The sequence below is a fragment of the Procambarus clarkii genome, chromosome 45 (assembly GCF_040958095.1).
Source record: "Procambarus clarkii isolate CNS0578487 chromosome 45, FALCON_Pclarkii_2.0, whole genome shotgun sequence".
Taxonomy (NCBI): Eukaryota; Metazoa; Arthropoda; class Malacostraca; order Decapoda; family Cambaridae; genus Procambarus; species Procambarus clarkii.
Window position 1 is genome coordinate 7,388,530 of NC_091194.1, and position 17,315 is coordinate 7,405,844.

Here is a 17,315-nt window from a genome sequence, read left to right on the forward strand (position 1 = left end):
TACAGTGGTAATTGTTCTTTGGGTCATTTTACTGGAAATTGGTTTCTTTGCCAACAGCCTCCTCTAACCTTCTTTGCAAAAAAATGAGTTGTGCACCTTACATTATGGTCTTCTTTTCATGAAGACAAGGTTTCTCTGACTGCCATGCTCCCATTTGGTGTGCCCAGTTGCAGCTTTGCACTGGTATTGTTTGGATTCCATTGTTTCCAAGGTTTGCCTTTCATAGTTGCTGTACCAGGTGGTCAAGCTCATAAAGTCATTTGCTGACTCCTCCCATTCACATAATAATCGGAAATACAGTATGCTACTTTCATCTTTTCAATGATATCCTTCTTCAAGATCTCGGCCCAGAGCTTCGCATAGCTTCTGGAAAGTTGAACAGGATGTTTGTTCATATTAATTTATGGACGTGCTCCATCCTTACCACAGGTGTGTTGCCTTGGGATGGCTGTCCTCTGTACTTGCCTAGATATGCTTGCAGGATTGAGCTAAGCTTTAGCCCTACCTTCTGACCATTCTTAGATTAATGCAATTGCTCATTTCTCACACTTTTGTCATCTTTGCATTTAAAATTCTGAATTGAATTAACTTCTAACTTCTTCATCTAACCTATTCCATTTATTGACAGCTCTAACACTGAAAAAGTTCTTCCTGATGTGTCTATTACTCAATTGTGTGTGTAATTTCCATCTATGATCACTCGTTCTGCTGTTCCTAGCTTTGAACAATGCTGCTTTGGCTACTTTGTCAATTTCCCTTAGAATCTTGTGTTGTTATGTTCCCCCCCCCTCTCTCTCCTTTTCTCAAGCATGGTAAGGTCTAGTGCTCTGTCTTTCCTCATAATTCAGTCCCTTCAGCTACGAAAAGAGTCTTGTTGCATGTCTTTGGACTTTTCTAGTTTCTCCTTGTCCTTTTTCAGGTAAGGGTTTCATGCTGGGGATGCATATTCAAGAGTGGGCCCCACCTTTGTTGTACATAAGGCCTGCAAGTTTGTCCAAGTTTCTGAAGGATAGACAGTTGTTGGAGAGTATGGCATATGCTGCTACTGTTCTGCTTATGTGGGCTTCTGGCACCAGATTTGAGGTTATATCTACTTCCAGGTCTTTGTCCATTTCTGATTGAGGAATTTGTCTCCCTTTCATCCTATACTGATATACAGTACTGGTCTTCACACTCCTGTTCCAATCATCATATCTCTGGTTTGGTTGGGTTAAATTCTAGCAGCCATTTTTCAGACCACTTTTGGAGTGTCCAAATTCACTTGCAGTGCATCACAATCTATCCCTGACCTGACTCTTCTCGTTAGTTTTGTATCATTTGCAAGTATTCATATGAAGGAGCCAATTTCTTCTGTCAGATCATTGACATTAGAAACAGGAATGTGGTACTCTTGTAGTACTCCACTCGTAACCTCTCCACTTTGATGTCCCTGCTCCCACCGTAACCCTTTGCTTCCTTCCAGTGAGATACATTCTGATCCACCTTAGGACTTCTAGATATGCCAGCCTGTTTTTCTAGTTTGAGTAAGAGTCTTTCATGCAGGACTGTATCAAATGCCTTCTAACAGCGTGTGATCCATTCGGTTTTCCTCATCTCCGGGTTCTATTTGCTGCATGGTTTTTCTTGAGGGTGTTCCCTGGTATTTTTTTTCAGTTGGGTTGGCTTTGGAAACAACCCAGGGAGGGCCATCTGTGCTTTATTTTGGCATAAAGTACAGTTATGTACTGTATACTCATTACATAAATCCATTCTAGATATTTGCCAATTCTTTCTTAATAACTTATCTCTATCTCTGTACTTAATATAAATTAATTTCTTATTTACTTAGTGTGTGTGTGTATTACATGCAAAATAATTTTTTCAGGAATTTAAAAGTCAATCGGGACTAAGAGATCATATTCGATTACATACTGGCGAAAGACCTTTTGAATGTGAATTCTGCCAAATGAACTTTGCAAGAGCTTCACATCTTAAACGTCATCGCCGCATGCATACTGGAGAGAAACCATTTATGTGTCGTATCTGTGGTAAAGACTTTTCTCGAGGAGACAAGCTCAAAGATCATTTAAGGAGACATGATGCCGAAGACAAATTGAGTAAAATTCGAAAACAAATTTATAATCCAGAGGAGGGCACCCAAGAGTCTGATTCTGAAGCAACTCAGTTAGCTGGCAATATTCCCCCTGCACAAGTACTGACATCAAAATCAAATAATACAACTCCTGAAGCTACATTAATGCCACCTGTCAAACGACCAAGAGGACGACCGCCCAAAAATCCGCAGGCACATGCACAGTATCAACAGGCAATGGCTCAGGTTCCCTCGATGATTGTTCCTCCAAGTGAAACGTATATGCCTCACATGCTTGGTGTTACTAGCATTGGCGAATGTATTCTTAGACCAATTAATTAAAAACTTTCACATCGATGAAGTTCTAAATAGTTTCTGGTACTAAGTGTCTTGTAGCAATTATATAAATCCATATGTTATAAAATAAAAAAGCTATTGTAAGGTATATTTTAAGAATATCAAAATTTCATTTTAATTTTAGTAAGTAAGGTTTGTTTATATAGATAATTCATCACTGTTATTATGTGCCTTTTTCCAACTGATCAATTGGTATTATTCAGTTTAAATATTGCTACACAGCATTAGTCATTTCATTTGATCATCAGCAATAGTGATTTTTATAATTTAATGGTGATATTTTATGCTTTGATAGGTCACAATTAATTTTGGAGCAGCATTTCCTCCATCCCCCCCTCCCCCTCCCTCTCTGGGCAAATCTAGGCAAATGCAGTTGATGTAACATTGAGTCAATTTTGATAAAATTGATCAAAATATAGTTTGCTAACATGTAGTTTGATATCTGTTATATATGGATTACCATTAAAATTGGTACAATTATTATTATTCAGATGTGATGGTGCAGTTCTGTGGTTGGAAAGACACATAATTGTTTGCTCGGAGAAAGGAATTCAGGTTGTTTGGGGATTTGTAACCTATAATGAATTGTTTTTTCTGGATGGAAGTCCCTTGTGCCTCCTTGAAGCTACTATATGTGATATAGTGCCAGACTACAAGGTGCCATCAATCACAGAGTTCTATTTAGCCTCCCGGGCACCGCGAGCTAGAACCTGGCCACCTCAGAGAGGCACAAGGAGCAATGGCACTTGTGAATAAATTTACATAAATATTTTCACTCCTGTCACCACCAAGTGAAGACTTCCAGAAAGTCAGGAAAACAAAACAGACCTCTGCTTGTTTAGAAAGCGGTGGTCTTTGTTGGGCGAGTTCTTTTGGCTGTTTTGAGGCTGCGGTCACGTTTCTAACCCAGCGGTGGTCTGTTTTGTTACTCTGATTTTCTGGGTGCCTTCCTTTGGTGGTGGCAGTCTTGAATAAATTTCCATAAAATTTTTCATAAATGCCACTGCTCCTTGTACCTCGCTGAAGGGTGATCAGGTTCTGGCTCGTGGTCTGCGGTAGGCCAAATAGAATTCCACGACTGATGGCACCTTATAGTCTGGCACCATATTAGATATATAGGCACCAGAGCGTCAGGAAGCCATTCGGGCTCATCCAGAAATTGGCATTTCATTACATTCAACGCTGATTTCTTATTTATAAATTTTCAAGGTAAGTTATGCAGTTTGTACATTTCATAATTAGTTTTTTCTCTTACAAATTTTTTAACGATCTGCCCAGCTGTAAATGTAAATTTACATTGATTTCAAGAATTTAGAACAATGTTCCTGCATTGATAATTAAGATAATTAAGAGAACAGTGATAATATTCTTTTATTCTGAAAACTGACTCAAAGGTTATTTGTTCAAATACATTTGAAAGTTATTGGCATGAAAATGTGTATTTTAGCATCTTTTCAATGTTTGTTACTACAGTTGTGCTAGTCTGTTATTAGTGCTAGTAGCTAGTATGTTACTAGCACTAGTCTGTTACTAGTGTTATTGTGCAATTCCATGCTCAGCTGGCCTTTGGACACCTGTGTTATCATTTGAAAGATGTACCGCCCCAATCAACCCCCTCCTCCCTCGGAGCAGATCCACAAACTTATTAATATCGTTTAATTAAAGCAGTTTCATTAAATATGCCCTGAAATGATAAATAGTTTTCCTAGTTATGTAGAAAAATTTAGATTTAGAGTGTAGGAAGAATGCATACAATAACATAAATACATTATTACAGTAAAAGCTTGATTATCTGGCGCTATAGTATCTGAAAAGCTCCAGTTCCACTATTTTCAAAATCTCCCAATATAAATTAATTTCTTGTAGAAATTGGCATTCCATACCATTCCATCCTGCTGACTCGTCACATTCCACCCCAGTCTTTCTTTTCGTATTTTCTTAAATTTATCCCATAATACTGCTACTACTACTAATAATAATAGAATAGAACCTCACTTGTATTAACTATATTGGACTAGAACCTCACTTGTATGAACTGTATCAGACTAGAATCATGCTTGTATAAACTGTATGGGACTAGAACCTTGTTTGTATGAATTGTATGGGACTAGAACCTCACTTGTGAAAATTGTATGGTACTAGTATCTCACCTTTATGAACTGTATGGTACTAGTATCTCACATGTATGAACTGGATGGGACTAGCATCTTGCTTGTATGAATTGTATAGGACTAAAACCTCATTTTTATGAATGCTTAGGACTTAAACCTCACTTGTATGAACTATATGGGACTGACCTGATGTGTCCCATGCATGTTCTGTCTGATCCCGGTGACCATCTCATGAGAAATCACTTCTATTTTGATAGTATATTGTGTGTTTTATTTAGTTATGTGATGTTATTTGCATAAAAAATATTCCCCTTTGTTTTGTTTTCACTTGTATTTTTGTTTGCAAACATTGGTGGTAGATAGGTCAGAGTCCTGGTGAGTGTCTACAGCTTGAGGAAACTTGTTACTTCCTTGACAAACGGCTGTGCACTATTCTTTGGACTAGAGAATAATTTGTTTGCACTAGGTAGAAATTTATGCAAGCAAGGTTCTATTGTATTTACATGAACAATTTAGTATTTGGTAATCTTGTATACAGTTTTTTCTCAATTGTCTAAATAAATTGAGAGTGACTCCAGTGAAAAAATAGAGATTGTCTAGTGTATCTATGGTTTAACTGGCCATCAACCAGATCATACTGAGACCATAATTGGACCAGATCTTGTGTTTCCAGTAGGATGTAAAACTTCTGTGTTGGCAGTCACATTATGACATTGGAACGTCACACACCTCGTGAACCATATGTAAAACACAACATTTTATCTCTTGTTTTCGTTAGGTTGGGATAGATGACGCAACAGGTAACATTTTTCGCAGGTCTTAGACCCCCTACTCCATTTTTCCATGATCTAGCATATCCAGTGTATCACCATATTATTCATTCTGTGGTTGGATGGCCTGGAGACATTATCTGAACCAAACACTGGATGGTTAATCTAGAAGTTCAATAAGCAAGTGCCAGATAATTAGGAGAACAGTGATAATATTCTTTTATTCTGAAAACTGACTCAAAGGTTATTTGTTTAAATTGGAGTAATAATGGCATTAAATTGTATGAGACAGTACAGTGCACCCTTTCAAATCTGGGCCTCCATATAGTGGATCCCCATTAAAAACAATGTACCAAAACCAACTAGATTTCTGTAAAAAATTGGTATTTCTAAAAAAAAAATAATCAGGATTCCAGAGGGGGATTTAATGAAATCTGGAGCATTAGTTCATCTCACAAAGCAATTTCCAATAAATTTATTATTTATATATACTAGTGTACAGTATATTTTTTGATAATCTTGCTTATTTATTTGTAAATTTGATTTAAAACCATGTACTGTATTTATATTTTATAAATGTGTTACTAAGCTTGTCCTGTACTATAAGTTGCACAAACACGTTGATTTATGTGACGATAATTATGAGGCATACAGACCTATCGTGAGGGTACACAAACCGACTGTTTTTTAGTCCTTGTTTGTGAGTGTGGTCTCACCTCTCACTATTTAAACATTTTTAATGGCTTTTCACCTGATATACTATTATTCATGAGTTGAAACCCTGTTGTGAGGCAAGCGTTTATCATGGGTAGAAACCCAGTGGGCATAATATCCAAGAACAATGTCAATTCAGTGCCGAATCAATGTCATCAACAGTGATTCAATGTTGAACAAATGCCACTCTTGAATATTGCTTCCACTGGGTGGGCGAGATAAATAACTACCTTACCATGGACACTAAGGTAGAGTTATCATAAAAAAAATAATGGTGGGAGAAGAACGTGGCTGGCAAAGAGATATAGTATTGGTACTAGTGCTGTTTCTGATGCTAAAAAGCAAATGAAGCAAACTTATAGTTTGCGAACAAAATATAGAGCAGTGGTGGTAAGAGTGGCATAAAAAATTATGCATCAGGATTTAGATGCTTAATTATGTAAGCAGCACTGTGGCCAGGGTTGAAGAGCTAGTCTCAAACTGATAGACTGGCATTAACCATGGGCATAGAGTACTTTTAGGCCAGTTCAGGGTAACTGCAGAAGTTTAACAGTTGGCATGACCTAGTGCAGGGGTGGGGAAGGTGTGGCCTTCGATGGTACTCACTGTGGCTTTCAAAAGCAATTTTAATAAGAAAACATTTGATCTATAAGTTTGCTTTTGACATGCTTGAATGTATAACAGATTTATGAAATATTTGTAAAGTAAAATATGATTAAAGATTCCCCACCAATGACTTATAATGCTCCCCCCCCCCCCTACTCTTGACTCATAGTGCTCCCCCACTCCTAACTCATCGTGCTCCCCCACTCTTGACTGTGCTTTAAGTTCATGTTGCTGCCTCACTATCATCAAGACCAACCTGTGCTACAAAAAGGTAAGATAACAAATACATTTTATTTATATTTTTTTGCATTATTATTAATTGGCACATAAAACAAATTTGTATATATTTTGTGTATATTTTGTGTCTAAATATATGCAAATATGATAAAAAATAAATGCATTGTTTCACTTCATATTAGAAAAATTACAAACACTTGGTGATAGCTCAAATTATGGAAACTGGATTTCACTCATACCTAAACTGGGTCTTGAATAATATTATCCAGATTTTGTATGCAATTACCAAAGTGTAGTTACTGGACGAGAGCTTCGCTCGTGGTGTCTCGTCTTCCCAGTAATCTGTACCATAGAACACTCAACCTGTTTGTTATGGCTTTCACTGTCTTTTTCACTCTACAACTTATCTACAACTTTTTCACTCTACAAGTTATCTACAACTGTTTGCAAAAGGGAACTTTATTATATTTCTTTGACACCTTTATTTCCTTAGCTTAAATGTATGGCGCCTTGTTCTTGAAGTTGAAGGTTTTAAAAATTCCTCCTTGTCTATGTTGTCAATTCCTGTTACTATTTTGTACCTAATGTGTGTGTGTGTGTACAGATTTTTTGCATACTCTTCTGCCTTTGGATAATTATAATTTTACTCTCAATTCTTCATATATGGCATTAATTGTAAATTACAGAAGGTGGTTTAAGGTTTAAATGGCTTTCCCTCTCCCCCTCCAGTATTAGTATCTTGAATGATATTTAGGACATTGTAACTATTCTGCATCACAGACTGTCTTCCAACCTTGGTGCCTTCGTTTGATATTACTTACTTGGCCCCCTCCCCCCTTTCCCTGACCAATGTATTATTTGGAAATGGGGAATCGAGTCATTTTTCCCTTGCATGTAAAATTCTGTTGAAATGGTTACAAACTGTAATAAAAGGCTTAAATTAAATTTTTTTTAGTGATGTATGTACAGAGATTTCTATGTTTACATGAAATTTTAGAAAAAGAGGCATAGCTAGGCATTGAAAGTACTGTATAACATGGTTTAAGAGGAAAAATCTTCTGGTGCAATGCATCCTAGGTCACCCTAGACACATTCTATCGCATTGCTTCAAAAAAGATTTCCTTATAAATACACCATGCTTTTTGTTATTTCATTGTGTAAAACTTACTCTATTTTAATCTCTATCAAAAAATACTTTAATTTGAGTTCTGGTAATTGGTATCAGCCCATTAGATTATAATATTCTAATGTTTAATATTGGCCTTAAACTGCAGGTTATAATGTACCTGTATACAGTACTTATCGTTTGCCTTCGTAACCAGAGCATTGTAATACTGTACCTGTTTTGATGTCTTTCAGGTGCCGAATAATGAAGCATTTACTGTATAAATATTTTTAAACTATTATGCTATATGGATCCTTTCATTATAAGGGTCACTTAATTAACCATACTGCTTTTATGATACAATAAGGTTGTCAGTGTTAAAATTTTTAAATTTTGCTGAGAATTGTGCAATACAGTAGTTATTCTGATTGGAGAGACCGGCCTGCAGGGATATCGATTCCCAGAATCATGACCAGGTAGTTAGTTATTGTGATTGAATTGTAGATATCATTTTATAACAAATTTTAGGAAAATTGTTCTAATGTTGCTTCAATTAAAATCCGCAGCAGGATGGCATTTGTAGTCACCGCTACTGGTTGACTGGCCATTGTTAATGCAATTGACAATCTTTTGTGATTTTATATGTATGTATTTTGAAGAATAAATAAGGAGAGTGCTCCTTGAATGAAAGATATCTAGCTAGTCAAAAAAATAAAATGGTAAGCAACCACTTCTGTAAATACCATGACAAAGTTCCACAAGAAGAGTGAGAAGTTAAACAAACTGATTATTACAGAAGGTGGCTGGTTGCCTTGAAGATGTATAGTTTATAATGAGAGAAATTCCTGTCAATCCATGTTGTTCATTCACTGTACAGTATAAGATATGCTTGTGGTAAGATATATTTTATAAGCCAAGAAAAAAGTGAAGCCATTAAAATACTATTGTATAACTTAGGATTTTATGAATGTTACTTGTTTCATAATTTAGAGTGAGGTTCAGTAGACATTAGTAACTATAGAACATGTATTGATTAGGTTATTGATGATCTGATGGTGGCTTAATCCATAAAATTATACTATAATCTTGTGTTGAAATTGTATTTCAAAGCAAAATTCTAGTTTAGCATAAATAACTTTAAGCAAACATACCACTTTTAAGGATACCAGTAGGCAAAACACGCTCAAGTATCATTTAATCAATGTTGATTCACTGTTATACCAATCTTGTAGTGTAGTATTATACCAATCTTGTTTGATCAGCTTTGCCCGGGGAGGTACTAAATTGAGACTATGCTAAATAGTTTGTCAGGCTTGGCACCTTTTAATACTTAGAAACTAAACTGAAATACAGCCTTTTGGTCAGGTAATGTAATTGGGACCTTGGATATAGCTCGTGGTATTATAATGACGAGGCGAGTCTGAAATCAATTTCAGACAGGTAATTATTATTGTAAATGTTCCAATAAATATTCAGATGCATTTAAAAACACAGTACAGTAATCATCACAGTATTTTAACAGAATTATGTAGTGTATACTCCTGGTTGTGTGTTAAAGTATTTAATGTGGATCACTTGCACATTACATAAATCTTGAAAATCTGTATGGATTATTGTCAGCAAATCTCAGTGTTCACAATACTTGCATGTTTGTGGCCTGTTGTTGCCTAAAAAATGAAAATGCTTCAAACTCAAAATAATTTACAACCATTGAGTTTTCGTTTTAAATATGCTCAAAAAACTTTGCCTGCAGCTTCAATTGTTTTTTTAAATTTTGCTCCTTGTGTAAAAACCATTAAAATCGTGATTAATGCTATGTTGCTAAAGATACTATTCATACCTCTTAATTTCCCACACTCTGTGACTCCATATACTAAAATACCTTTAGTATACCTTTAGATATCTTTATAGATGTAATTTTTAACATCACACTCTTATAGTATGGACCTGACTATGCCAGTACTGTACAAAGTTAAATCTTATCGAGCCTTTCTGACTGTTCAGCCCAAAACAATCCTTGAAAACTATTTTTTTTTACTAGAATAAAATGTCTCTTGCACACTATTGCATTAATTTTTGTACATTTTTAACAAAAATATTACATTAATTTAACTTTGGGATGTGAGGTGTTAATAAGCCTTATCATTGTCTACTCTGCATTTTAATTTACAGTATTTTAAAGTCAAATAAAATACTGTATGGCATGGACTGACGTGGACCTCGGTAAAAGTATCACTACATAAAATTTGACATGGCACTGTTCCACTTGTCTGAAAGAGTACATTCCCATAAAATCAGGAGGTTACTGTACAATACAGTCTATGAATACTGTATTATGTAAGTTTAATTAGTGAGTGTTTACCAGCAACTGAAGTACTATAAGTTCAATATGTATATACTGTACTGGAAAGGAGGCTATTAAATACATATTAAGGATTGTATTCACTAGCTTGTATATTTTTATTTTATTTATCTTAAAAATAATTTATGGATAGTTTTTGTAAGTTTTAACATTGTACTGTTACTGTACATGCTCACATTGCCTTAGTGATTGTCATCTGTGAATTATAAAAATGTATTGTTAAATCAGGTAAATACATATAGCAGGGTGACTGTTTTGGACTTGGCAAACTTGTAAAACTTTCAGAAAATATTGAAGCCATATGAAGGGATTGAACCTACATCCCTGAATCCCCCCAAGGCACATGTGTTACAGGATGCCTGATGCATTCGCAGATGCAGGTTTGATCCCATTGTACAGGTTAAATATTTTCTCATAAGATATAGCATGTTTTTTGTGATTTCATCATGTGTTGCTGTTTTAAAACCTTGTTTTCATTTATCTATATTACTTCTCAATGCTGAGGTTACTTATTTTGTGCAGTAAGTATCTTTGTGAATATTTTCTCATATATTTGCTAATGGAATGATTTTCTTCCTTCAAGCAATGTATTATCACTCCAGTCTCTTTACAGGAATCATCTCAAGAAATTATTATAATTATTTGAATTGGTTGATGCCTTTTGGATTAATCCAGTTTCCTTGCTCCCCTGTTCCAAGGCTTGTATTTCTCAGGTCATTTGGAGTGTTATGAAGTCTAGCCAGCCTGTGGTCTTCCCTTGTGCCCATGATGTTAGAAAGTATGCTATCTTTCAGCTGTGTTTGTAAACATGTCCTGGGCTGATAATCAGATATGGGGGTTCTGGAGGTCAAACAGGGTTCTGGCAGCCTGGTACTTGGTTAATGTCCCTGGGCCTTGGCACTCTTGTGTGGCCTTGGGTCGTGTCTCTCAGCCAGGAGTTTCATCCTTGTTCTGATTCCTGCGGTGCTTCCTCCTCCCTATTAAAGTGGACCAGTGTAAGGGTTAAGGTGAGTGTTAACCCTGTGTATTATATATGAGTTGATATGAATAACTTGTATCTACATGTATAAGCTCTGTATTAACACACTTGCATTGTGGTGACACATGGTGCCAATTGACTGTTTAAATTGTCCACCCCATTAGTGGGTGGAGCTTTGCAGGCCATGTTCCATAGTACCCCACTAAACTATAGTGTCACTGCCCACACCATATGTGTCTAGTGATTTCTTTGGGGGATGTAGTGATATATGGTGCTGTAATCTAGTAGTGTGTATTGTATATAATCCCATGATGGAGCAGCGAAAGGAAATAAAAGGAGCATTCTTTGATGCAAACTGCAACATCTGTGGTAAAAATTCACAGGAATTAAATGCTGTACTGTATATGCATTTTTTATATTTATTTTATGTATGCAATACAGTAAACATTCTGAAACATTTACATGAGAAAAAGTTGTTTAAACATGAAATGCTTATAAACAAAATGTAAAATGCTTACAAGCCTTTCAATTCTAGATAGCTTGCTGCTATGCAATCAAAACAATGCCTCATAAATTTGGATGCAACTTTTTTCTTTACAATATAGCAAACATTTCTGAACATTTACATTAAGAAAAATTGTAGCATACAGCAATAAACAGCTGTTCAAATGTAAAATGATTGAAAACATTCATGTGTGGCAATTGACGGGTGCTTCCATTGCTGGTTTATTTCAAGGAAGTGGTACAAAGTCCAGTATGCGAGTGTGTCGAATTCCATATAAAAATTGTATTTTTATAAATATCTTCAGTATACATTTGTGTAATACCACACGTTTATTATACAGAGTAATATGTTAAAATTGTTATGTGCCTTTCATGAACCAATCTTATAATTCTTATATGTCTTGTACGTCTTATAATTCAGTAGTATGCTCGTCACCATGGAGTAATTTTTATCACCTTTGCATCATCATGTACTTTTCATAATCATTCAAGTATTAACAACATTCTATGTACACATTGTAATATTTCCCATTTGATATCTCACATATAGTTGGTTTTAACTATTAAGCTGACGTAAGTGCAAGAAGCCAAGTGTGCTGATGGCACTTAATTCTTGTAATACTAGTTAATTTTTATTTTCTTTGAAGATGTTTGTCATTCCATTTTGATGCTCAGTAAGGAGTTATTTTACTTGTGTAAGCATAACTAACCTTACATGTACTATACCAGATCTTGAATCCATTTCAGTGTCATGTGATTCAAACAAGTATCATTAATATTGTTAATCAAATTTAGAAATTAGTACAAAGTCTTCATATATATATTCTTATAAATACTGAGCTATTAAAATATTATATGAACAGACTCTTTCATTCATAAATCAACACTACATATGCTGCAATTCCACTTAAGTGCTGAAAGACTGCCATCCACAGCAGTCATCCTGCTAAGGTAGTGGTGAAGGGCAGGAACTACCCATGGGCATGGTGAAAGGGCAGGAATTGCTCATGGGCACGATGAAGGGTAGGAACTGCCCATGGCCATGGTGAAAGGGCAGGAACTGCCCTTGGGCATGGTGAAGGGGCAGGAACTGCCCATAGGCACAGGAAGCGGGAAGCTTCACTGTGCCTATGTTAATGTGTGTGAATGTGTGTGCATACATTGCTTATATCAGGTACAGTACAGTATATAAATATACATTGTTGGTGTTCAGAGATCTATGTGAAGTATTGCAAAGCTAATTACAAAACTAGTTTTCACAATGACATTGGCTAGCTGGTCAGTCGCTGGGCAAACTATACTATGCAGGCGATACTACATACTACACTACAAACATACTAAACTATACTACATTCTATATCAATTTCATTCGTTATTTTACGTGAATGAATGTGTGTGTGTGCATATATCCATTGCTTAACTCAAGTATATATACAGCTGTACATTTGTGGTGTTTAGAGAGGTCAATGAAGCATTGCAAAGCTAATTATGAAACTAGCTTTCAAATGGAGAGAGTGAGAGTGAGTGTGAGTGAGTGTATATATACTTACCTAGTTGTACTTACGGGGGTTGAGCTCTGGCTCTTTGGTCCTACCTCTCGACTGTCAATCAACTTGTGTACAAATTCCTGAGCCTACTGGGTTCTGTCAAATCTACATTTGAAACTGTGAATGGAGTCAGCCTCCACCACATCACTGCCAAATGCATTCCATTTGTTGATTCCATATAGGTTGTGTGGGGTCTTATGTTCTCTTATTCCACGTTCCATAACATGGCATTTATTCACATTAAATTCCATTTGCCAAGTGGCGCTCCATATACAGTGGCACCTTGACTTACGATAATTTTGAGTTACGATGTAAATTTGATCGAAAAATGCGACTCGACTTACGATAGTGTTGTCGACTAATGATATTTGTTGGTACACGTTTTTGACGACCGAGTGCGTGGTTTCCAGTCACGCGGGCTAACCTGCCTCAGTTTACTAGAGCTGCCCACTTAGTGACGATCACGCCTAGAAGAAATTCAGTTTTTGTGGTGTTTTTTTGCTTTTTGAACATAAAACTGATTATTATATATCATGCCATGAGTTAAGAAAGTCAGTGGTAAGGGTCAACATATGAAAACAAATGTAACGATGACCATAGAGCAAAAACAAGAGATCATTCGTAAATATGAAGATGGTGTGCGGGTTGTTGAACTAGCTAGGCAGTACAACAAATCTCAGTCAATGATATCCACCGTACTTGCTAAGAAAAAGGACATTATGAGTGCTAAAGTGGCAAAAGGTGTACCAATAATCACGAAACATAGAACACAAACACTTGAGGATGTTGAACAGTTATTATTAATTTGGATACACAGCAAGGAGTTAGCGGGTGATAGAGTTTTAGAGGCCATCATTTGTGAAAAAGCAAGGAAATTGTATGAAGACCTTTTAAAGAAAACCCCTGGAACAAGTGATGCAAATGTGAAAGAGTTTTAAGGCAAGCAGGGGATGGTTTGAGAAATTTAGAAAAAGAAGTGGCATTCATAGTGTTCTGAGTGTTGTGTGTTGCGAGCTGGTGGAGGAACACAGCGAAGAACTGACCACCGAAGAACTTCACAAGGAGCAGCAACAAGAGACAGCTGAGGAAATTTCTTCAGGGGAGGAGACAGTACAGAATGTCCCTTCCTCATTAATTAAGAAAATGTGTGCAGCATGGGAAGAATTGCAAACTTTTGCTGAAACGACTCGCCCAAATTATGGTGCAGTAGGCTGTTGTCTTAACCTTTTTAATGACACTGTGATGCCTCACTAAAGACAAAAATTAAAACATGGAAAAACAAAAATCTCTGGAAAGGTTTTTAGTGAGACAAACAAGCAGTGAATCACAACCAGGTCCTAGTGGTATGCAGGCAAAACGTAGGAGAGAGTGCACCCTAAAGAAGTCATCACTGCCTGATGTTATAATGGAAAGGGACTCCCCTTCCAAACAGTAACACCTCTCCTCCTTCCCCCTCCTCACCATCTTCCATACGCATCAAGAGTCCTCCATAAAGGTAAGATAAACATATGTACTGTATTGTAGTTAGAAAAAAATTGTATCCAGTATAAAATGTATTTGTGAGTTAATATTTTGGAGGGTGGGGGAACAGAATAATTCAATTCCCTTTATTTCTTATGGGAAAAATCGCTTCGACTTACGATCCATCTCTGGGAACAGATTACCATCGTAAGTCGAGACCCCACTGTAATTATTTTGTCCAGGTCTTCTTGAAGGGCATGACATCTCATCTAAGTTTCTTATCTTCCCTATTATCTTAGCATGATCAGCTACCATGTTCATGTAATTCTGTATGCCATTTGGTAGATCGTTTATGTAGACATTGAACATTACTGGCGCAAGAACTGAACCCTGTGGTAGTGAAAACGGCAATGGGTCACATTTTGCTCAAACCCTCTTGCAGCTTTCAAAATATCGCAAATGTTGCAAATCTGACTCATGAGCGTTATTTAGGAGCCGAATTATGGCTCGCTGTACATATTTGCAGTTTGAAATGACTTTTTATGCCATAAATATGCCAATTAGTGAAAAATGTTAATTAACCTAACCTAATCTTTCCTGAGTTGACCTAACCAAACCTGTGTTGACCTACCCTAAATTGGTCTAACCAAACCTAACCTGTATTGGCCTAACCAAACCTAACCTATGTTGGCATAACCAAACCTAAAATAATCGTACCTTAGCTAAGCTTAAGCCAAGCTAAGCTCAGCTCATCTTAGCTAACCTAATGTCATTCCCTCCTAAACGACTATAGTTTAATGATCAACAAAGGTAATATAGTATATCACAAGATCTAAGTTATTTGACAAGACTGAGTACTGGAGGTAAGTGAATTAAACAATACTCGATTCTGTGTTTAGTTCATTACTCAAGATTTAAACTTTGCTAAGGTAAAGTTACTCTTTACATAAAATTCAGAAATACTGTACTTAAGTGTGGGTTTTTATCCTATGTTGTTATGTCTGAGAAGACATTACCATTAATTAACAATATTATGTAAGATATGTGATATGATTATCACACATCTTTTATTGATATGTGTTTATTTTATATCTTGTCTTATTCCTTTACCTATTAATTTCAAGTTCTATCCGTTCAATTGTGAATAACTTTATCAATATTTGAATTAATTTCTCTAATTAATTTCACTGCTCGCATAAATGTTATCTACGAGGGTTAAGTATTATATAAGATTAGTAATTATTTTTTAAATTATGCCTGCATTAATATTGTGTAGAATTAAAATAAGAAACCTGATTAATCAATTGTTGTAATAGTGTGCTGTTGTAATTGAATCTCCTTTCCTATCCATATAAGAGAGAAAGAGCAATAGAGACTTATACAAGATTTGCCCAAAGGGCTGAGCATAATTGTGGACTTCATAAATAATAATTTAAAGTACACACACCAACCACATTATATCACCATATATACTATACTATTTACAAATACAAATTTAATTTGATTGGATATACAAGAAACCATTTATTTTTGGCACTTGGGGCTCTTTTTATTTTATAAGTAAATATACATTTCTTTACTTTTGACTGGGTGAGAAATCAGCCAGAGTTAAACATTTATATAAAATATTCACAATGTCTTGGACGTTTCCTAATGGTAGTGTGAGCTTGATCATGCCTCCTTCTGGAAAGGAGGCGGATACACCAACACCAACATTCTTACACTTTACTCCCAATTGTTTTCTTTAGTGTCATTTCCACATTAATCCATTAGCTATGACAGCTTAAGTACTGGCCATTCATCCACTGGCCTCTAAGTCAACATTTTTGCATTAGCAATGACCAGTACAGTAGTAGTCTCGGTGATGCTTTAAATTCCAAGTCAGGTGATTAGACTCGCAGTAATTGGCAGGTTCTGTTACACTGGTATCGATCATGTCTGCCTTGGCCAGGATTTATAAAACATTTATGCAAACACACACACAACTTGTTCATCTATCAACACACATAATGGCTCTGTTTACATTTTTTAAGCAGTTTAGCCTAAAAACTTCACAACCCAGGGTCATTATTGTCATCAATTACCTTGTAGTGCTTGAGAGCTTCAACTATTTAATAAATGTAAACAAAGCCACTATGATTAAAGGATGATGTACAAATTTTGTAAGTGGCTGCATAAATACTTTCTGAATCCTGGCCATAGTCACTAGTCACCATTATTATTTAAGTAATGTACACTTGTCTTAAGTAAATGCACTGTGATTTTTTCCCATTAACCACGTACTGGTCACTTGTCGTCATTGTCATACAAGTCGGTGGTGTAGTCGGGTGGTCTTCTGTCATACATACTTACCTTGCATGAACCGATGTTCATTATATGTTGCTGGCAGTGTTTTGATGTATTGGCTCTTTTAGTCACCGACTTTGAGGCACTTGTCCATACAGTATTTGTATTTTACTTGTAGCTATTAAACACCACTTGTTGTCACACT

At 36.0% G+C, this 17,315-nt stretch overlaps 1 protein-coding gene across 3 annotated transcripts in view; it reads left to right on the forward strand.

The window, feature by feature from the left end:
* Positions 1 to 12,676, forward strand: part of LOC123769823 (zinc finger and BTB domain-containing protein 14) — a 37,253-nt gene extending 24,577 nt beyond the window's left edge. For all 3 annotated transcript variants that reach the window (XM_045761141.2, XM_069301321.1, XM_069301322.1), the window contains exon 6: positions 1,865 to 12,676. In XM_045761141.2, coding sequence (XP_045617097.1) covers positions 1,865 to 2,413 — 549 coding nt within the window. In that variant the 3' untranslated portion in view covers positions 2,414 to 12,676. The remainder of the gene's footprint in view (positions 1 to 1,864) is intronic.
* The last annotated feature ends 4,639 nt before the right edge of the window (positions 12,677 to 17,315 follow it).